Source organism: Paraphaeosphaeria sporulosa (genome assembly GCF_001642045.1).
Source record: "Paraphaeosphaeria sporulosa strain AP3s5-JAC2a unplaced genomic scaffold CC84scaffold_2, whole genome shotgun sequence".
NCBI classification, from domain to species: Eukaryota; Fungi; Ascomycota; class Dothideomycetes; order Pleosporales; family Didymosphaeriaceae; genus Paraphaeosphaeria; species Paraphaeosphaeria sporulosa.
In genome coordinates this window covers 196,119-217,351 of record NW_017253361.1, presented here as the reverse complement: position 1 = coordinate 217,351, position 21,233 = coordinate 196,119, and the positions used below count along the sequence as shown (strand labels likewise).

Sequence of the window (21,233 nt, the reverse complement as noted above, 5' to 3'; positions counted from 1 at the left end):
ACGCGCCTTTTTTTTTTTTTTTTTTTTGACACGCACCAAGACTACGGTCTTGTTCAGATTACAGCGAAGGTTGCATCTCGCGCACAACGACCGTCGTATAGGGTTTTGGGTGTTGCCATGCGAGTGCAGTACACTGTGATGTTATATCCAAACATCAATATGCTCAATGAGGCACCACTGAGGCCACAATGATACGAATCGAATGAGTCTCCGCCTTGATTACCTGGGACCGAAAGTCGAGTTCGGTACCGATGGTTACTGCTTGCCACTGATTGACTATATGCCGACATTTTATTCGTGGTCGGAACGCAAAATGAAGTCCCGTGGTCTGACATCTTAGATCTCCCCGCAGTGGGCTCAATGGGCGATATGGGGATCGCGGGGTACGATAATGCAGACTGCGCAGTCCCTCCGCATATGCAGGGTGTCTCAAGTTAATTCATCTAATACCCCAGGACAAGGTCTTACAGCCAAACAACACCGCTGGCTGCGATCTTCAGCAAGGCGCTGTGGAAGGATGACCAGCCATCCGGTCTAATGTTCCGCCTCGGATGCAGACTTTCGGCAGTGGAGGGCAGTCTAGCACCAAATGAGTTACCCTGAGTCAAAATACGATGTCGACTGGCAGCTATGGTTGTTGGAGTTTAGGTCATGCACATTCCGAGGAAGGCACATCTGGATTATTGATCTTCGCGGGACTTCATCAACATCATGGTCCGGATGTGGACCCTGTTATAGTGGTCATACATACTTCCGGTACGCGTAGCTATCTAAGCCTCATCATGGCACGGGGAATCAAGCACGAGCCATTGAGCACATTGTATACCGCAGATTACGGCCCTGCTTCCCGACGATGTAGACACCAGATGCAGCAAAGCGTCTCCATGTGCCTTTACATATCGCCACCGTCGCTATAAGAAGCGATGGTGCCCCAAGTCTTGCTTCGACACCTCACTGAAGTCGTATTCCAGTCGGCAACATGAAGGGTCTCTACTCTGCTGTGTTGGCTTCGGCCATCGCTGGCGCTTTCGCTGCCCCTAGCCCTGTTGAGCAGGGTCCCGTCACTGCACGCGCTGCTATGGCTGCTTGTGCCACGCCCGTCACCCTCAGCGGCAACCCCTTCAAATCTCGCTCCATCTATGCCAACAAGGAGTACTCAAAGGAGGTCATCGCTGCTGCTGCCTCCATGACCGACAGCGCCTTGGCGGCGAAGGCCTCCAAGGTTGCCCAGGTCGGAACCTTCCTGTGGATGTAAGTTTTCATGAGATCTAGGCTTGAGCACTGCTAACTCATCAATAGTGACACCCGGGCCCGTATCTCAGTCATTGAGGACAACCTCAAGGACGTTCCCTGCGATCAGCTCGCCGCATTCGTCATTTACGACCTCCCCGGCCGTGACTGCGCAGCCAAGGCCTCCAATGGTGAGCTCGCTGCTGGAGACATCACAACCTACAAGAGCGAGTACATCGACCGTAAGTTTGATTTCACTCAAATTCCCAGCAAAAATGCATCACTTACACCTCCCAGCCATCGTGGACATCTTCAAGAAGTACCCCAACACCGCCATCGCCCTTGTCATTGAGCCGGATTCGCTCCCCAACCTCGTCACCAACGCCGACAAGCAGGCCTGCAAGGACTCTGCCTCCGGCTACCGTGAAGGTGTCGCCTATGCCCTCAAGAAGCTCAACCTGCCCAACATCGCCATGTACATCGATGCCGGCCACGGCGGCTGGCTCGGCTGGAACGACAACCTCAGTAAGCGCTCTCCCCTCCCACCCCCATTCCCTCTCTAACATCCCATCCAGAGCCTGGCGCCAAGGAGCTCGCGACCGTCTTCAAGAACGCTGGCTCCCCCAAGCAGGTCCGCGGCATCAGCACAAACGTTGCCGGCTGGAACGCCTGGGACCTCTCGCCTGGCGAGTTCTCCAAGGCCACCGACGCGCAGTGGAACAAGTGCCAGAACGAGAAGACGTACGTCGAGACCTTCGGGCCTTTGCTCAAGGATGCCGGCATGCCCGGCCAGGCCATCGTCGACACGGGCCGCAACGCCGTCACGGGTCTGCGCAAGGAGTGGGGCGACTGGTGCAATGTCAAGGGCGCTGGCTTTGGTGTCCGTCCGACAGGCACGACTGGGTCGTCCTACGCCGATGCGTTTGTGTGGGTTAAGCCCGGTGGTGAGAGCGATGGCACGAGTGATACGAGCGCGACCCGCTACGACAGCTTCTGCGGCAAGGACGACGCGTTCAAGCCTGCGCCGGAGGCTGGGCAGTGGAACCAGGCCTACTTCGAGGACTTGATCAAGAACGCAAAGCCGTCTTTCTAAGCGCGTGGGGCGGTGCCAACAGTGTATATAGGATGGGATGGGGCGGTGGAGAGATGGTGGGGAGAGCCAAAAAGCTATCACCGCGCTGTGCGGTGCTTTATTCTTGTCTATAGCTTGCAATCTATCTCTCGTTGCGGACGGCATGGCTTGCGATGGGTCTTAAATCGTGACGTCGTTGGCGTGTCTTCTGGCCGGCTCACTGCGCAAACTACGCAGGCGTGCGACATGCACAGAAGACATCTCCGTCCCGACGTACACTATCCGGCGCCACTACCTCGCGCCTCACTCTTGGTCGCATTTTCGGTTGACCAATCACGCGTAAGATAGTACGAGACCCCCCGCGTTCTCTTACAATGCTTCTTCCCGTGCGAAGTGAACATCGCTTCATGTAGCAAGAGCTCCGGTAGTGGCTTCAAGAGAGAAAGCGTTGCCGGGCCATAGAACGTGTGGGTTGGCGCTCCCAGAGGGTATAAGCTGACATGATGTCGCCCACTGCTTCGTAGGAGAACGAACAGGACTGCCAAGGGTGGGACATTGGAGATGTTTCGAACTTTTTGCTAGGTGGGACACATCTATTTATTACTTGTGGTAGTCCTGTATTGCCATCTCTTCGATCCCTTTTACTACTGGTACGTTTCCGGAGCGTTAAAAGTAAAGCCCGGGTTTCCGCTACGTTGTCAGCTCCATCCTACGTCCTCGACTTGCTCCTTGACAGCAATGGATCATGCCACGAAACCTGGCATAGATCTGGTCTAGCCTGCCTGGCCCCACGATCAACTTGTCGATGATTTCGAAGATCTTCTGTTCGATTAGTAAAAGAGTGAAGGCCGACAGACATTTCTTCGACTAAAACGATCACACCGCCAAGATGAGCCGGAGGGAGCAGCACCTCTCGCACGATCCGGAGACGCTCACAGTACGGATGAGATCAGAAAGCTACGATATGCCAATTGTAGGAGCCGCTCAATGGAACGATCATCTCGCTAAGCGTTTCCGGTGTTCTGGAATAGCTGGTAGTAGTTTCATTTCTCAAAGTATCCTTTGCGTATCGTTGCTGAGCCTCCCGAGCCAAATCAGAACTTGCGAACAGCTCTGATAGATCGAGCCCATGCGCCGGACTTGGTGGCCTGTCTGCGTCACATTTTCTTGATATATACATACAGCATGCATCCATTATTTGGGACGCTCTTCCCTCTGGTACTTACGATAAGCAACCATGAAGTGATATAGGCTCCCACCCACAGATAGTATGCTCCCGTTCACTTCGATATCGTGCCTGAGATTTGCAGGATGCCAGATGTGAGACAGCGAGCGGTATTTGTAGCTAGCTGTATTTATGATTATGGGTCGCATGCTACACTGTAGAACACTGCCTTTGGCCCCTGAATGATATTCAAGACGCGGCTAGAGTTTGTGGTGTGGTCGAGTGGCTCAAACCGAAAGGCTGGAATCGACATTGTTGAAGAGATGCAGGCATGCGTCGCTATTCAAACTAGACAGGTGGGGACCGCGATCCTGGGGTGGATGGGCTTCTATTTGGGCACGTTCATTCAAACCCCTGAGCAATCCCATGGCTCCTAGTGGCAGGACCAACAAGGCTGAAGCTCGCCAAGATCAGGTGTGCCTGCCGTGGTTTGATTGGTAAAACATCTGATCCCATCTAGTATACGCGCGAGTGTCGGCCCTCCGTGACACTCACGCAAACAACTGGGTGATATCCAAAATGATCATGACGGATTCATTTTTCCACTATCGTAACCTTCCAGCGACCTCACACCATCTCTCTTTTTCATCCTCAACCAGATTTGAACACCGCCTACTCATGAATGTCAACATCTAATCCCTCCCCAGCCTCAAAGAACTCAAATGCCTTCTCAGCAATGTTCTTCGGGTTCAGGTTCTTGTTCTCGGGTGCGACGACCCCTCCAACATTGATCAGACCGGCGTGCACGCCGCTCTCCCCGAACGCCAGGTTGAAAGAATGCACCATGTTCCGCTGGCTCGCCTTGGCGAGGCCCAGAGAGAGCAGCTGCGGGATGGGGGCGCGGGGGAGGAAGCTGTTTGTGACGAGGAGGCTGGGCTTTGAAGAAGAGTTCGACCTCTTGAGTTGCTGGAGGCGCGGGATGGCCCATTGGGCGATGGTGTAGAGGGAGACGTTTGTGGTCTGGGGTAAGTTCCGTCAGCCAACCTCTCCATATAGATGAAGGAAAGTAAGAAGGGGAGGATACGTACCTTAAAGTCCTCCTCGATCTCCTCAACAGAGACGTCCAGCACCCCACTCGGCTTTATTCTCGCGGCGTTGAAGAAGACGACCTCTAGGTCCTCGTCTTGGGTCAGGTCGTCGATTTTATTGAGGACGCTGGGGATGGAGGGGGTGTCGGAGAGGTCTAGACGCAGCGTGTCGACTTTGACGTTGGGGCCAACTTTGGAGACGAAAGGAGCGTCTTCGGCAGAGAGACGCTGCTCGTTGCGGGAGAGGAGTATCACGTGGTTGAAGCCATGGAGGGCGAATTCTGCGGATATGTGGTTTCCTATGCCGGGGCCCGCGCCGAACGTTACAATGGTGCGGGTTGGGGCCATTTGCAATGGTGGAAGCAGGTAGATTTGGAAAGAGGTAGAATCGGTGGAATCGGTGGAATCGACGGAATCGGCTGAAGAGTGCACACTGTTGTCGAGCTGTAAAAGACCCTTATATAGTCGTCCCAGCTCGCGGAGTACCTCCGTTCATCGCCATTTCGTCAGCGCCCACCAGGTGGGATCTAACACAAGTCTCTCATAACCCCGCCGAAGCTGCGCTTACGAAGCCGACCAGTTTATAACTCGCAGCACGGCGCGCATCAATGTAGCCATAGAATTGTCCCAAAAGAGGAACAGCATACAACTGCATTTGTCATAGTGAAGGGGGTGTCAGCGTGCCTGCCGCGCTAACGCCTAGTGTCCGCCTTGGTCGCGCCTGCCTGGTTATGTCACCACCCATTTCTCTTACTGCCGATGCACGGCGTCTAGTAATCCACCCACGCCAATTGTCAGCCATGGACTTTGACGACGAGGCCATGCGCCAGCATGTGCCAGCCTCCTTCGGGAAGCAAGATGGTTCCGTAAACGTCGAGGCGCAGATTGAGCGGTGTCGGCGCAAAATCGTGGACGAGAGCAAGGCGCAGGCTGCGGCGGAGCTGGATTCGGACAAGGACAGCGACGACGATGATAGCGATAGTGATGAGGATGAAGACGAGTTCCCGGTCTCGCACGAGCTCATCATCAAGACGCACGATCGCGCTGTTACAACAATCACGCTCGATCCGTCGGGCACGCGCTTGGTGACGGGCTCCAAGGACAGCACGCTCAAGCTGCACGATCTGTCCGCACTGACGCCCACGACTATCCGCGCATTCAAGACGGTCGACCCCTTCGAGACGAAGCCCTCGGCAGCGGCAGAGGCGCATGCGATACACCAGGCCATCTTCGGCCCGCACTCGGGTGGTCAGTTCCTGGTCATCACGGCAACACCGCAGGCGAGGTTGTTCAACAGGGATGGCGTCATGCTCAAGGAGTACGTCAAGGGGGACATGTACCTGAGAGACAAGCTCAATACGAAAGGACACACGGCCGAGGTTACGAGTGCAGCATGGCATCCGTACAACAGGGATCGATTTGTCACGGCTGGAACTGATAGTACGGTGCGAATATGGGACGTCAACAAGAGCTTGCAGCAAGAGCAGGTTGTGGTGCACAAGTCGAGGGCGGCCGGCTCAGCAGGCTTGACGAGGATGACTGCGATTGGATGGGGCGCGGCGGGAGAGGGCAACAAGAGTGTCATCGTGTCGGCTGCGCTGGACGGCAGCTTGGTAATGTGGGGTGGGGAAGGACCGTATCATCGACCGCTTGGGGAGATTAGGGATGCCCATGCCAACGATACGTGGACGAGCGGGCTGGACATCAGCGCAGATGGTCGATTGGTAATCACTCGAGGCGGCGACGACACCATTAAGCTCTGGGATACGCGCAAGTTCAAGACGCCCGTAAACACAACATCACACCCTTCGACCTCTTCCCAGTTCCAAACATCAAATATCCAGTTCGCACCAAACTCTGCGAGCGTCATCACCGGATCAGAAACGGGACATCTCCACATCCTCAACCCTGCGACGCTCCGACCGGAGCTCGTAACTCCAGTTACGCCAGGCTCGCCATTGATCACGGTCAACTGGCATCCCAAGCTCAACCAGATCTTCACGGGCTCAGCCAACGGCCAAACAACCATCTTGTTCAACCCCAAGCTCTCCACCGCTGGTGCCCTTACCATCCTCAGCAAAGCCCCCAAGAAGCGGCATCTGGATGACGACCCGCACTTCACGACCGACATGGACCCGCTAGGCATGTCTGGCGACGGTATTGATGCTGGAGGGAAACCGGGTCCTACACCAGGCTCGTTTGCCGCACGGCATCCCACCGTGGGTCTCACGGCGTCGGGCAGAAGCAGAGACCCAAGGAGACCGCACATCCCCCAGACTACGCCCTTTGCTAAGAGCACGCCGACTGAGAATTATGTGAGGGACAACATTGAACTGAGCAGCATGCGGGACGAAGATCCACGCGAGGCGTTGCTGAAGTATGCGCCCAAGGAAGGCGAGAAGAACGTCTTTACGGGCGCGTGGGAGAAGACGCAGCCGAAGACGATATACAAGGACTACGATAGCGATGAGGATGAGCCGGATGCTAAGAGGGCGAAGCGATGAGCAGGAGCCTGCATTTACGTCGCTCAAAAGTATTGCATTGCTGGCGTTGGATTGAGATAGATATACCCATATTCAGGCTTTACATATCAAAGTCATCGGAGAAGTGTCCGTCATTGTGTCAACACTCTTGTTCCATTGGTGTTCGTTGGTCTGGTGCGTACGGCGCGCGAACATGTGACGCGACGCGACGACGGCTCTGTGCTTGGCGGCAAGGGGCACTCCCAGCGCCGAAAGGTTGACGCGACTCGCACCCGCACCTCAACTACCGCCGCCTACCCCACACTCCCTTCGCCGTCACTAACGCGCTCGCCCTCCAAAACACATTTACGCGACCCAAATCCTTCCATCGCCCGCCCGCCAGAATGTTCGCCCGCACCTTCCGCGCCGCCGCGCCCAGCGCCAGCCGCGCCTTCAGCACCACGCCCCGCGCGTCGCTCGCGCGCATGTCCATCGTCGGCCGTCTGGGCGTCGCGCCCGAGGAAGTCACCGTGTCCGGCGACCGCACGCTCGTGCGCTACGTGATTGGCACCTCGTACGGCAAGGGCGACAAGGAGAAGACGAGCTGGTTCCGTGTGGCTAGCTTCGTCGAGGGCAAGCAGAAGGAGTACCTCCTGAGCGTGCCCAAGGGGAGTTTGCTGTATGTGGATGCGGATGCGCGGATGGATAGTTATACCGATGCCGAGGGGAACAAGAGGAGTAATTTGAGCTTGATTGCGCGTAAGTTTACAACGCCCAAGGAAGGATGAAGAAAGCATGCTAATGGGATACAGGCAACTTCGATGTCATTTCCAAGCCGAGGAACGAGGGTGTCGATGTCAACGAGGAGGGCCTCGTCCAGGAACACGGCTCTGGTTAAACTACGCTTTCGCACGCTTTCACTTTCCAATACCACGCGTATGACTTGTAATTGAGGGGTTTGAGATTGGTGGTATCGCTTGCTGAGCTTTGCGCCATAGAGAACGCAGCGGTAGGAGTACTCAGCGGACTCCGGTGGGCTGCAGGGGAAATGGCGATCGAGAGGGAATATTGTACTGCGGGCTTTTTGTACACTACATGTGCGAGTTTCATATGTATCATCTCCACTCTAGCTGGGGCTATGTTTGGATGTTGGATGGCGTTGCAATGGACAAGCTTGCGTTGCCTATCTGCGGTATCTTTACTTGAAAATCCAGACCTCATATACCTGCTAAGTGCAACTACAGCGATGAAGATCCTGTGGGCTTTTAGCTCTCATCAACCGACATCATCTGAGTGCGAATGGTGACTCGGCTTGATGATGTATGATCGAAAAGTCGCCACGTGACCGCGTGCGGCGAAATCCTCACCTCCGCGTGCCCCAACTTTTCCCACGCATCGCATTTCCCCCGCCCACCACACCTCCCACACACAATGCAGCGATCAGTCCCCCAAAGGGCGCGCATGCTTTGGGGCCACGCGCCCCGCGTCCGGTCCATCAATCGCGCACGCAGGACCTTTGCTACGGTCTCCGGCGCTGAAAAGTAGACCCCCTACCTGCTCCTCAATTGCGCACCACTGACCCGGTACAGCCCCTACGATGTCATCGTCATCGGCGGCGGCCACGCCGGCTGCGAAGCCTCGGCCGCCGCAGCCCGCTCCGGCGCCCGCACAGCCCTCATCACCCCCTCAGTCCACAATCTCGGCGTCTGCTCGTGCAACCCCTCCTTCGGTGGCATCGGCAAGGGCACCATGCTCCGCGAGATCGACGCGCTGGACGGCGTTGTCGGGCGCATGGTCGACAAAGCGGGAGTGCAGTTCCGCGTGCTGAACCGGAAGAAGGGACCCGCGGTGTGGGGACCGCGTGCGCAGATCGACAGGAGTCTATACAAGAAGTACATGATGGAGGAGATGCTGGCGTACAAGGGGCTGAGCGTGGTGGAGGGGAGCGTGGCGGATATCATTGTGGATCGGACGGGGGAGGTGGGGGGTGCCGGTTCACGGTATGGGAAGATCACTGGGGTGCGGCTAGAAAGCGGACAGGTTATTCCCGCGAGCCAGGTGGTGATTACGACGGGGACCTTTCTGGGCGGCGAGATTCATATTGGGATGGAGGCGTATCCGTCTGGGCGGATGGGCGAGGCGGCGACGTTTGGACTGAGCAAGTCGTTGAGAGAGGCTGGATTTACACTGGGGAGGTTGAAGACGGGGACTCCTCCGCGTTTGGATAAGAAGACTATCAATTTTGGGGTGCTGGAGGCGCAGGAGGGGGACGACCCGCCCACACCGTTTTCCTATCTGAACGAAAGGGTGCAGGTTGAGAAGCAGCTGCTCAACTACGAGACCCGGACCAACGAGGCGATGCACGAGATTGTACGCCAGAATCTGGACAAGTCGATTCACATCCGGGAGACGGTGAAGGGACCGCGGTATTGCCCATCTCTCGAATCCAAGATCGTGCGCTTTACGGACAAGTCGTCGCATATCATATGGCTGGAGCCCGAAGGCTTCGACACCGACGTTATATACCCCAACGGCATCTCCATGACCATGCCCGCGGATGTACAGGACGCGATGCTCAAGACCGTCAAGGGCCTCGAAAATGTAAAGATGTTGCAGCCCGGCTACGGCGTCGAATACGACTATGTCGACCCGCGGAACCTGCGCTCCTCACTCGAGACCAAACGCATAGGCGGGCTTTTCCTCGCGGGCCAAATCAACGGCACCACGGGCTACGAAGAAGCAGCCGGCCAGGGCGTCATCGCCGGCATCAACGCAGGCCTTGCGGCACAGGGCAAAGCTCCTATGGCCTTGACCAGAGCGGACGGCTACATCGGCATCATGATCGACGACCTCATCACCAAGGGCGTGTCCGAGCCCTACCGCATGTTCACCTCACGCTCTGAGTACCGCATGTCCGCGCGTGCCGACAACGCCGACGCACGTCTGACCGCCCTCGGCCGCGCCGCGGGCGTCATCAGCGACGCGCGCTGGGATGCCTTCTCCCGCGAAGCCCAGGACATCGAGGAGCTCACCGCGCTCCTCCAGGGCACCACCATGAATTGGAAATCCTGGGCCGCCCACGGCTTCACCGTACGCTCCGACGCCACCAAGCGCTCCGCATACGACCTGCTCCGCATGGCCGACACGACGCCTACTAGCCTGACCTCCGTACTCCCCGCGATCAACAACTTCAGCGAGAGAATCCGGGCGCGCGTCCACATCAACGCTACCTACGCGCCCTACGTCGCGTACCAGACCGCGTCGCAGGCACGCTGGCTGAAGGACGAGGGATTGCGGTTGCCAGAGGATCTTGATTATGAAAGTATCTTTGGACTGAGCTTTGAGGAGAAGCGGGCATTGGAGGTGGCGCGGCCTGAGAGCGTGGGCATGGCACGCCGCATCGAAGGCGTGACTCCTACGGGGGCGTTGAGGCTGCTGCAGTTTGTGAGAGGCGTGGGAAGGGAGGAGGGGCGCGAGAGACAAAGAGTAGAAGTCGAGGAGAGGAAGAAAGCTTTTCTGGATGCGGCGGGTGAGGTTGCGTGATTTGGAGGCGGCATGCTTACTTGCACCGGGCGGCGTTTTTCGAGGGATACCACTTATCTTGGGCGGGGACGTGTTGTACGCTATGTATCATATGTATATATCATAATCATGAGAGGCTGACTAGACTTAGATGTATTTATACCCACGCCGATTCTTAGATTCCATGTTTTGAGGTTACTAAGATGCAGAAGCAGACGACACCCTCCTTGATAAGGCAGCGCATTACTTCGCCTGCCTTGTGAACTTACAGCGCTGGCCTAGCAGCACTTCAGTCCACGATACGCTATAGCTCTCACGATGCCTAGCTTGATGGCCACCATGGAACGCTATATTGATGTCCACTTCAAACTCGCGTATGGTCTCATGGCGGCGGTAGTGCTCTCGCTGATCCGCTATGCCGTCACCTCAGCTCTGTTCAAGCGCGCAGCTCGCAGCACGAGTGACGCGAACACGCCGCCTATTCTTCCCCACTTTCTCCCGCTCGTCGGAAGCATCCCGTGGCGGTATTCCGGAGCCCCATAAAGGTCTCTTGATATCTGGGTAAGCAGTGCACACTCTCGTACTCATTGTCGCCGACGTGCTTCAGCACTGACCAAGCGCAGCTACTACGCTACCTTGACACATCCCTTCTGCATCAAGCTTGTTCACCAAAGAGGTCTATATCATACAAGGCCAGGACCACGTAGTCTCTCACCTCGCCCAAACCTCTACCTCAAACACCACCTTCAAAGCCTCCTTCCTGCGCCACGCATGCGCCATGTCGGAGCACGCCGTACAGTGATTCGGCAGCGAAGACGAAGAGGCGGCCAAGTACTTCGAGCGCAAGTATCTCGCTGCCCCGCCGCTGTACGCGTTCCAGCTGTCGCAGCGATTCGAGACGAACCTCGCGAGTCGCATCAGGGCACACCGCGCTTTCTCTTCTCCCGAGGGAACGGGAATGGAAGACTTCAGCGAGTTTTCGTCTACCATGTCACCGCTGCATTGCTTGATGCCATGTGCGGCCCATCCCTCCTCTCCGGCAATCCCGGCTTTCCCAGGACCTTTGGCATCTTCTGTGATAGCCTCCCAACCTACATGAAGCGTGTTCCGCGTTTGACGGCACGCAGGGCGTATGCAGCGCAGGATGAGTGCGTCGAGGCGGTGCTAAATTGGCAGACGTGGTCTGCGCGGACCTTCAACGCGGGTACAACGCCGATGGACGAGGGCGGTAATGATGGGATCTGGGGCTCAACGTTCTTCAGGGAGAGATACAAGACGTTTATCCATGATATGGGGTTTGACGCGAGGGATATGGCGGCTATGGAGTTGGGGTTCTTGTTTGGTTGAGTGGCTGCGTTCTTTAGTGACTCTAACGTAATCACAAGGGGGACCAGCTAACATATGGAGCATGAGTCAGTGCGAGTGCCAACATCACAGGAAACATGTACTGCTGCGCCATCGAAGTCTTCAGGGACAAAACTCTTCTCGAGTCCATCCGCAGAGAAGCAAAATCCTGCAAAAGGGAGAATCACATCGGCACTCGATTCGACATCAATAAGTCAGCCCAGCAGCCTCTCCTCCAAGCTGTGTTAGCCGAAACACTGCGCCTGAGATGCCACAACATGTTCATCCGCAAGACGACGGAGGCGATTGACATTTTGGGGGTGGGTGATACCGAACGAGCGCTTCGTAGTCGCATGGTCGACACCAGGTCTGTTTCCCCCGCCGATCCAACATCCGTTCAAAGCAAACTGACCCGAGTTGTCACCACAGGCCAAATGAACTCGCAAACCTGGGCCGACCCGCACGACAGCCACCCCGTGCCCACCTCTTTGCCCGCCATTTCCTCCAACACTCCGCCCCCAACGCCCCACCATCGTTCCCCATAGCAGGCAAGGAAATCTCATGGCTCCCGTTCGGCAGCGGAGCGAATCTGGACCCTCCGAAGTGTTGATATCTCGCCATACGAGCCGCCCGACCCCCCATTCTCTACGCGAGCTTGAACCCCGGTACCTGTGTCTGAAACACACCCTCTGGGTCATAATTCCTCGCCACATCGCTCAACCTCCTCCTCGTCTTCTCTGGCAGACCCGAAAATGTCTGATCTTGCACGCCTGCAATGTTGCCATAGGTAAACGTGACGAACGCGCCAGCGTCGCGGGGCTTCTTCTTCAGCTTCTCTGCAATGCTGTCGGCGATGGCATGAATCCGCGCAGAGGCGGAGGGATCCGACCACCGCATGCAGATGCTGCACGCTGTTTAGGTTTTAGAGGGTAAGTATGCAGCTGGCGATATGGATGAGAGGAGGGAAAGAAACTTACATAAGTACGGCTCGGCCTCCTCACCAAGCGCCATCACTCCAGTGCCTGCGGCGAGGTTCCGCCCCGCCGGGAGCCACAGCAGCGCCGCCATGGCGCTGGGATCAGCGTCGAACAACCCGGAGGCTTTTACTAACGCGTAGTACGTAGAGTATATGTCCAGCGTCAACTCCGCACTACCGCGGTAGCTGAACGCGCGGAACAAGCCCCTGTTTTGAGCCATCAGTATGCATTCTTCCGCAAGTCAGGACGATAGCATACCTCTTGTCATACCCAACATTCACTTTGTCGTCCTCTGCGAGGTCTCTTTGTGTTGTCATCCTCGTTCCATCACTCACAGCCTCGATGTCTAGAAAGCCCTTCAACGCGACTGGGTTCTCCACCTCGGCTGCATACGCCAGGGAAAGCACAAATAGTGCGTCACCAGAGCCACACGTTTCCGGACTGTAAAAAGTAATCACCTCCACATGCGCCTTCTCGTCGACGTCCCCCTGGATCCCCTCATGCAGCGCGGTAAATACCTGCAAAGCCGTGAGCTGCGTCCCAACTGCCACCCTTACGCCTCCCCACAATTTCTTCAGCTTCCGCGTGCGCATCGTGAAGCTTGTGACAACCCCAAAATTCGCACCGCCGCCTTTTAGCGCCCAGAATAGGTCCGCATTCTGCGTAGCATTCGCAGTGACGACGATACCGCTCGCAAGCGCGACTTCGAACTCCGTGACAGCCTCGCACGCCCACCCGACGCTTGCGTAGAAATGGCTGACCCCGCCATACAAGAGGAACCCGCCTACCCCGATGGGGCGGCTGCGGGCGCCGGGTACGACGAGCCCATGGGGAGAGAGGGCGTCGTAGATGCGGCCCCAGGTGTTTCCTGCGCCGAACTTTACTAGAGGCGTTTCGCCGTCCTGTGATGGAGAGGGAAGGAGAGAGACGTAGGTAAGGCGGGATAGGCTGATCAGGATGGAGGGCGAGGTGTTGAAGCCGGGTACGGGCATGTAGCCGCCGCTTCGGATGGCGAAAGGCGTTTTTGTGTCACTCAGGACTTGGAGAATCTTTCTGTTGCATCGTTAAGTTCTCGTCCTCGCTCCAGTTTTGAAATGGGAATATGCGGAAGTTGTCATGTGATGGAGGAGAAATCGAGGTAGACGATAGAAAGCATTGTGCACATACGCTGTCTCATCCGCATCTCCGGGCGCCACAATACCCGCCGGTCTCACATCCGCATTGTCCTGGTTCCAGAATCTCCCGTTCTCTTCTTCATATCGCGGCTCGCCTGGGCGGAGCACCGCGTGCGGGAACGCCCTTGACAACGTTTCAATAGCCTGCGTGTGCAGGAGGTCCCCCATCATGTTCCTGTGGAAAAGATATAGCGTATAAACCCTTCGCACCCGGTGTTCGCCGAGAGTAATAGATGTGCGAGTCGTGTGACCGAATTTGTGCTCATGCATCGCCTGTTCGCAAGCCCATTATATATGCCTTCGCAAGATCCGTCAATTCCAACCATTCTGAGAATCCAAGTTGGCGAAGTTCAAATAAGGCTTAGAAACTGTTTACCACGATTGTGCTAGGTCAATGTCAGACTTCTACTGCTGACGGGGCATCCCGGATGCTGTCAGCGCTATCGTACACCATTGCCTAAACGCGTACTTCTTTGGTCGGGGGAGTTGGTAAGCGCCATGAAGTGCATGTTGCTCGGGGATTTACGACATGTGAAGAAACAAGAAACCAGGATGGGATACACAGGTGCGGGCCAGGGAACCGCACAAGGATACGGTACTACTTAGCCCCGTCAGCGTTATCCCGTCCGACGGATGTGTTAGGCAACGTTACGGGTGACTTAAGCTCCCACAGTCAAATAATTGAACAAGTGGTCTATATGGACCAGGATATCATCTGGAATCGAATACAAATGACGATTCTAAAGTTGATTGGGCATGGAGTTTGCCCAGGTAATGACAGCTTGAAAAGGTCGGGCTCTAACTCTAATGAGCTAAGCGTAGCCAGAGTGAAGTTGCAGGCCTCCCCGCATCTTGGAACTACCAAACCCATCACTTCATTGCAAAGGCATCGCACATTCTAATATTGTAGTCTTTTCGGGGATTGAACGAATTTTCCAGCATGTCCGCAAAGTTGACCAAATTCAAAGTGGCAGCAGCGCACGCAGCACCAGTGTTCATGAATAAAAAAGCAACAATCAGAAAGTGTATCTCACTCATTGAAGAAGCCGCCAATGATGAAATCAGACTCCTCGTCTTCCCCGAGACCTTCGTCCCTGGGTATCCTGTGAGATGACTTGCGTTGCTTCGTGCCTCACAGTTACTCACCCTTCGCAGTATTTCATCGAGTGCTACCCTCCCCTTAGGCAAGTGGGAGCACTGGCGAAATATGCCGAAGAAAGCGTTGTAGTGGAGCCTAACGGAGAAGACATGAGCGGCCTTCAAGATGCCTGCCGACGCACCGGCGTTGCCATCAGCCTAGGCATTTCCGAACGTATCTCCGGAGGGCATACGCTCTTCAACTCCCAAGTGATCATCGACAACGACGGCACCATCTTAGGCGTCCACAGAAAACTCCAACCCACGTATGTTGAGCGCATTCTATGGGCCCAAGGCAACGGAAGCACCTTGAAGAACTGGCCGCTTTCACTTGGGTACAATATTGGTGGTCTGGCTTGCTGGGAGCATACAATGAACGGAGCGCGGCAGGCATTGATCGCGCAGAATCAACATATCCACGCTGGCGCGTGGCCAGCGCTTTCCACCATGTCTGGATTCGAAGAGGTCGCCGATGCGCAGATCGAAGCACTCATGAAGGCACACGCTCTCACGGCTCAGGTCTTTGTCATCACAGCGTCTAACTATGTTGACGAATCGTGCCTAGAATGGATGAAGGAGAACCTGGGAGAACAAGAGTTTGTCAAGGCTGGGGGCGGTTGGTCGGCTATCATACACCCCTTCTGCGCTTTCATCGCGGGTCCGCATACCGGGAGCGACGAGAAATTGATCCAGGGTGAACTCGACTTCTCCTCCATGGGCGCAGTAAAGGTCTGGATCGATGCAGCTGGTCATTATCAGAGGCCGGAAATATTGGAGTTCAAGTTCGATAATAAACCGTATTGGGCTGACGAGAAGTCGGATCGTTTCAAAGCCCAAACGAGGAATCGAAGCAGTCCGGCCGAAGATAGCACCACGAGTCCTTACACCGGCATTTTGGATGAATGACTGAATCAGGTAGCTAGCCGATACATAATTACGCAATTGATGGTAGCAAAATGACAGGATCATAATCTCAAGACAATCCTCCTTTTGAGCAAGTTCCTCCTTCCTCTACCTTCTGACCTTCCCCGCCTCCTCTATCCTTTTCATCAAGCTTTCTGCAAGGAGATTATCTTCACTATCATCATCTAAAATGATCCTACTAGCCCTCAAAAATGTCTTCCTGAATTTATTCCATTGCTGTTTATGCGCAGCCGTTTCACCTTCCGGCCTTTGGTAGAATGAATCATTCTTGCAGAACGCCGCACAGGCTTTCTCAACACCTGCTTCGTCCATAGAAAGCAGCTGACAACAATTGAAATCAAGGATCCGGAGGCTGTGTGGGCCCAAGTAGTTAGACTGAAAGATGGACGGGGCTGACTCTGCCCTTGGAGGGGCAGGACAAACCCAACGTCGTTTGCGTCGATTCGTGCACCCCAGTGCATCATCGCAAGAGCCTCTGCCATGGCTTTCATGTAGGATCTAGCATCAATGCCAAGCGCCTCCATTTGATCGATATGCAGAGGAACGTTTCGGGGACTGAAGCGCCGAAATTGCGATTTGTTTTCTTTTCTTTGGCTGTGTCGACGTCGACATCCTAGATACGGCCGAATTAGGCACGAGTCGTCGCCGGCATTGGGTTTTACGAACTGGGGTAGTCGAGGGCTGTCAGCACGGAATCGATCCACGATTTTATCGCTGATAAACCATGGGACTTTTGGAATGCGCTACTAGATGATCGCCATACAAGCGGAGTAGCCTGCTAGGAATTGATGCGAACGATCATACCACCATGAATCTGTTGCTTGGAGTAATGCATGACATTGGGATATGGTGCCCAGCGATGAGGGTGAAACATATCAGAAGTCTGAACATGTCTTCCAAAGAGAAGAAAAAAGAGAAGATATCAATGTAGGATCAATGTTCAGAATTACCGTACAGGAAGGTTTGTATGGTTCAAGCGTGCTTGGCGCTTTGACCCAATGTTGATTGGCTTGCTACCTCGTATTCATCGTACAAATTGGCGTCTGGCCTCCAGCGGGGTAGCTTTGTAACGCAGTAAGCTACTCGCTTCTCTTAAATGAGCCCCGCTCTCCATTCACAGCTTTCGAGTACCTACTCTGCAAAAGCGCTGTAGTACTCTGTGACGGGCTACGTCGTCCAAAGTCCGGATTGTCGGGTTTGACAATTTCCGCCTGAGTTAGAAGAGACAGCCACGCATTGTAGAACGCTTACTTCATCCCGATGCAACTTGCAGATCCGACCAAGGCCCTAGTTATCAAGGGAAGTGCAAGGCAACATGTTGTGTCACTCGTGTGAGGGCTCTCTCCAGCGACTCGACCTCTCGCTCGCCCAAGAGGTCGAACTTCACGCTGGTTTCGACAGCCTTATCACGAGCTCCATATCAGGATGTCAATTTTGCAGGATGATAGCATCCGACTTATACAGGCAAGAGGTAACGGACAAGATTAGAGGTGATTACAGGGTCATTGCGAACAGCATCGCGAACAAAGGCTTCATCGTTGCGTTTCGGCCACCAATTCCAGTAACTGACGGAAGCAAATCGGTTGACGTTGATGTGAAGGTGGTAGTCGAGGATTTGCGTGTCCCAGGTACGTTCCTGACGTGATCCAACAGAACCAACGTTGAAACTCATCTCAGCTGGAATATCGAAGGTTTTACAAACCTTGGAATGCTCACAGGACACACACACCGGATCTCTCAATGCATTCAAACTGGCCTCCGCCTGGCTCACCGAATGCAATACCTACCACCCCCGCTGCAACAATTCCAACGCCCTATCCACACAGCTACCCACACGCGTCATCGACGTAGGGTCGCTCCAAACCGATGAAACCACCATCCGCCTCTTAGAAACCGGCGGCCAGAAGACAGGAAGCTATGCAGCCCTCAGCCACTGCTGGGGTGGCAGCAGCCATGTTTGCTCCACGCTCTCCACGCTCCCAATCTACACGTCCAAAATCGAGATGAGCATCCTCCCTAAAACCTTCGCGGATGCCGTGCGCGCAACGCAACAGCTGGGTATCCGCTACTTGTGGATCGACTCGCTCTGCATTGTCCAGGACTCTGCATCAGACTGGGAGACTGAAGCAGCGAAGATGGGCTCGTACTACACAAGCGCTCTGGTGACCATCTCAGCCGCGCATGGAGCGAATAGCGATGCAGGCTTGTTCGTCAACCGTGATGCTCTTTCGATACAACCGTGTTCAATTGAGATCAAGCACGGCGATCGTCAGCGCCAAGCCTACGCCTACGTGCGCGACACCTCCTTCCAACTCTCACGCTCGAGTCTCGGAGAACTGAGAACGCCGCTCCCGCTGTACACGCGGTCGTGGGTGCTCCAGGAGCAAATCCTCGCCCCGCGGACACTGACATACGGCCATTTTGGCGTCTCCTGGCGGTGCCAGACGATGCGCTTTGATGAGCGCGCACCCCTTTCCATGCCAATCGAGGATTTCATCAAAGACAAACCGGGAGGGTTTGCGACGTTTCGCGGGGACCCAAGAGACGTTGAGACGACGGTGGCGGAGTTACAAAGGAACTGGATCTTTCCCCGACAAGCGGGAGATAAACACGGTCTCCAGACGTTCCACAAGCATGTGCACTGTGATCCCGCGTCTGACCATTTTGCACAGGATTGGGGTCGCCTGGTGCAGAACTACACGTCGCGTGGTATGACGCGCCAGACCGACAAACTGATTGCTATAGCGGGGGTTGCGAGCATTGCGGCAGCTCTCAAGGCCATCGAGTACAGCGCCGGAGTATGGAACGGGTCGCACGACATGCTCATCCAAGGACTGTTGTGGTCGGCTTCCAAGCGCGGAGCGCGGCTCTTCGACGTCGCGCCGTCGTGGTCATGGGCGAGTATTGAGTGTGAAGTCAATTGGCCCGGGCATCTGAGCGTGGCCTTTCGACGGACTGCGAGCGTTCTCTCTTTTGCATGTTCTGGGACTGCAGCTCGGTGTAAGGGGTCGATTACTCTTCAATCTCGGGGTCGCCGTGGCGTCATAAATAGCGATGGAGGGCCTAGGTTGATCGCGGATCAGCAGGGCGATGCGTCGTTGCCTGACACAATAGCTCCGCATTGGAAGCAAGGGGTGATAACGCTGGACGAAATCATGCGCAGTCCAACTCCACTACTTTTCTTAGAAGTTGCGACTGGCAAGGTCAATTACACCAGGACTGATAGCTTAGTGCACACCTTAGTCCTCGTATGCGACGATGAAAGCCCGGGAAAGTATCGCCGAGTAGGGTTTGCCACATGGGATGACAGTTTCTGGGATAGACCTACCGCCACCGCCAGTCAGCAAAGTCAGATGCAAGTCACAATCCATTAGATGACTCGAGGAGGTATCTTTGAAAGCCTTGTACTATGTGAACATAGATGCCTGCACCACTACTTTGAAAACTCCAACGCCAGACTTCCCGGGACTATTCAGTTGAAGATGTGGAATTTCGAGGGAAGAGTCGTTGTAAATGTATCTGAGATTTTAAAAATTACCACCTCAGTTCTTGCAGATATGATCGATTGTGGTCGGTGTTTCGATCCCAAACTGTCCTGATGAAAGTCCTCTGAACGACCGACTGGAGCCTTCACATATAATCTTGCCTCCTCGTTCATGATCTCGTAGTGAAACCACGCATGATCCGCATAGGGCATCGCCCAGCCATCATCCATCCTGGGCCCAGACGTCCAGTCCGCACAGTCAGTCATCATTGTCGCCGGCCTCATGCGCTGATATTCTGGATCCATGAAAATTTCAGGCAGGCCCTCGTCTTCGCGCAAGACCTCCAAAAGAGGCAATGGATTGATCGCTCGGTTGCCCCAACCGGTGCATCGTCATCCAGACAGATGTTGAACACTGACGATTCAACGATCTCAAGGACATGTCTGTTGTGCGTGCTGGATGATTCGAGGAGCTCCCGATTCTGAAGGCAAGAATCAGCACTGTGAGAGTTTTGGATTTGGGAGGCAGCCACTTACCTTTGCCCAGCGTCTCGGTCACCAGCAGCCAGGGTGCAAGTATATACGTTGTCATTAGAAGCATGGAAGATCAGATCAAATACATCTTGCAGGTGCTCTCACGTGATAGGTCCTTGCGCATCAGCAAGAGGTACATGAAAGATGGCCGTTTCGTAGTACAATGCAGTGGACGCTTGCAGGATCATTTTCAACCATGTCTTTGTGCCGGTGTGGTTCGCAGGTACCATTGGAAATCCAATCGACCGATTGCACGCAAAGAGGTTGTTCGTTAAGAACATCAGGCTCAAGTCCCTCGTCAACACGCATCTTGAACTGGTAGGCGACGGCAGCAACACACGCCGCGTGTTGCGCGACTCGTGCTGCATTCACACTTCGTCCTGAATCCAGCTGCAAAATATTGGAACGGGATGACGGGCAGTTGCGATTTTCGATACACGTATCAGTGTAAAGATCACACTGCCAGGAATTGACACTCAGGTCATGGTTTCGTGCACGAAGCCTTTCCCCAAGCTTCTGGCCTATGCCATCTGGTTCAAGAAACAACGATATCGATTTTCTCGTCTAGAGTAGCTGCTGATCACCAAAAAGGGCTTTCCACCCATTCAAGATTAGGTTGACATTCGTGTCGAGGTCCGGCAGTGTCAGTTGAGGGATTACGACCTGCAGTCCGAGACTGTGCTTCGACCTCAGACGGGGATCCTTCTCAATAGCAAGGGTTTGGAAGCGCAGGAAGTCTCTCCAGTCTTCGAACCTCAAGTGGGCGTGGTCGGAAAAGTTAGCTGATACGCCAGAAAAGTCATAGGACCCAAAGAACGTGTTGTCGTTGTCTAGTTGGGGCTTCTAGCGACGCCTGTTTAGTTACACCTGTGCCGGCCTAGTCTCCAAAACCTTCATGTACGGCTTCTTGTAGGTGTAGTGTTTGAGGTTGGTCGTTTCTTCCAGCTTTAGCAAGGTCACGGGAGCCGCGCCTATGGAGTTGGCGGGAGCCTTTTAGAAAGATGAAGTCTTGGGATATAGCTAGAATAGGCAAAGAGTATTCAAGTCTCTTCATCACATCTCACCGACCCCATCCACAAAGCCCACTCCGCCGCGCCGTACAACCCCCAGCACCCAGAC

General features: G+C 54.9%; 10 protein-coding genes across 10 annotated transcripts; 7 read left to right on the top strand and 3 right to left on the bottom strand.

Annotated features, from left to right (window-relative positions):
- Nucleotides 1–979: 979 nt before the first annotated feature.
- Nucleotides 980–2,346, top strand: CC84DRAFT_1136751 (cellobiohydrolase-like protein II precursor; the record flags this gene model as incomplete). The annotated part of the gene is made up of 4 exons (XM_018176112.1): nt 980–1,231; nt 1,331–1,472; nt 1,528–1,755; nt 1,806–2,346. The coding sequence occupies 4 exons, from the start codon at nt 980–982 to the stop codon at nt 2,321–2,323; spliced, it is 1,140 nt and encodes a 379-aa protein (XP_018039622.1). The 3' UTR covers nt 2,324–2,346.
- Nucleotides 2,347–4,169: 1,823 nt separating this feature from the next.
- CC84DRAFT_1073949 (NAD(P)-binding protein) lies at nt 4,170–4,903 on the bottom strand (the record flags this gene model as incomplete). Its single annotated transcript, XM_018173692.1, has 2 exons — nt 4,170–4,487; nt 4,556–4,903. Coding segments are annotated over 2 exons (666 nt in total), but the record flags the coding sequence as incomplete, so codon positions are not given.
- A 452-nt stretch (nt 4,904–5,355) lies between these two features.
- Nucleotides 5,356–7,059, top strand: CC84DRAFT_1212706 (WD40 repeat-like protein; the record flags this gene model as incomplete). The annotated part of the gene is made up of 1 exon (XM_018182474.1): nt 5,356–7,059. One exon carries the CDS (start codon nt 5,356–5,358, stop codon nt 7,057–7,059), a length of 1,704 nt encoding a protein of 567 aa, XP_018039620.1.
- Nucleotides 7,060–7,421: 362 nt separating this feature from the next.
- On the top strand, nt 7,422–7,915 carry CC84DRAFT_1082188 (ssDNA binding protein-like protein; the record flags this gene model as incomplete). Its single annotated transcript, XM_018173967.1, has 2 exons — nt 7,422–7,776; nt 7,830–7,915. The coding sequence occupies 2 exons, from the start codon at nt 7,422–7,424 to the stop codon at nt 7,913–7,915; spliced, it is 441 nt and encodes a 146-aa protein (XP_018039619.1).
- Nucleotides 7,916–8,422: 507 nt separating this feature from the next.
- Nucleotides 8,423–10,679, top strand: CC84DRAFT_1193158 (GIDA-domain-containing protein). Its single transcript, XM_018181276.1, has 2 exons — nt 8,423–8,558; nt 8,607–10,679. The coding sequence occupies exons 1-2, from the start codon at nt 8,449–8,451 to the stop codon at nt 10,558–10,560; spliced, it is 2,064 nt and encodes a 687-aa protein (XP_018039618.1). The 5' UTR covers nt 8,423–8,448; the 3' UTR covers nt 10,561–10,679.
- Nucleotides 10,680–11,553: 874 nt separating this feature from the next.
- Nucleotides 11,554–11,886, top strand: CC84DRAFT_1212703 (uncharacterized protein; the record flags this gene model as incomplete). Its single annotated transcript, XM_018182473.1, has 1 exon — nt 11,554–11,886. The coding sequence occupies one exon, from the start codon at nt 11,554–11,556 to the stop codon at nt 11,884–11,886; it is 333 nt and encodes a 110-aa protein (XP_018039617.1).
- Nucleotides 11,887–12,144: 258 nt separating this feature from the next.
- On the bottom strand, nt 12,145–14,365 carry CC84DRAFT_1160445 (FAD-binding domain-containing protein). Its single transcript, XM_018177504.1, has 4 exons — nt 14,028–14,365; nt 13,119–13,913; nt 12,861–13,066; nt 12,145–12,794 (listed from the first exon to the last, which is right to left on the bottom strand). The coding sequence occupies exons 1-4, from the start codon at nt 14,201–14,203 to the stop codon at nt 12,529–12,531; spliced, it is 1,443 nt and encodes a 480-aa protein (XP_018039616.1). The 5' UTR covers nt 14,204–14,365; the 3' UTR covers nt 12,145–12,528.
- A 541-nt stretch (nt 14,366–14,906) lies between these two features.
- On the top strand, nt 14,907–16,139 carry CC84DRAFT_1136735 (carbon-nitrogen hydrolase). The gene is made up of 2 exons (XM_018176111.1): nt 14,907–15,140; nt 15,191–16,139. The coding sequence occupies exons 1-2, from the start codon at nt 14,976–14,978 to the stop codon at nt 16,076–16,078; spliced, it is 1,053 nt and encodes a 350-aa protein (XP_018039615.1). The 5' UTR covers nt 14,907–14,975; the 3' UTR covers nt 16,079–16,139.
- A 40-nt stretch (nt 16,140–16,179) lies between these two features.
- On the bottom strand, nt 16,180–16,807 carry CC84DRAFT_432791 (uncharacterized protein). Its single transcript, XM_018186231.1, has 2 exons — nt 16,763–16,807; nt 16,180–16,709 (listed from the first exon to the last, which is right to left on the bottom strand). Exon 2 carries the CDS (start codon nt 16,618–16,620, stop codon nt 16,282–16,284), a length of 339 nt encoding a protein of 112 aa, XP_018039614.1. The 5' UTR covers nt 16,621–16,709; nt 16,763–16,807; the 3' UTR covers nt 16,180–16,281.
- A 414-nt stretch (nt 16,808–17,221) lies between these two features.
- On the top strand, nt 17,222–19,470 carry CC84DRAFT_1255344 (HET-domain-containing protein; the record flags this gene model as incomplete). The annotated part of the gene is made up of 2 exons (XM_018184531.1): nt 17,222–17,724; nt 17,774–19,470. The coding sequence occupies exons 1-2, from the start codon at nt 17,412–17,414 to the stop codon at nt 19,468–19,470; spliced, it is 2,010 nt and encodes a 669-aa protein (XP_018039613.1). The 5' UTR covers nt 17,222–17,411.
- Between the last annotated feature and the right edge of the window lie 1,763 nt (nt 19,471–21,233).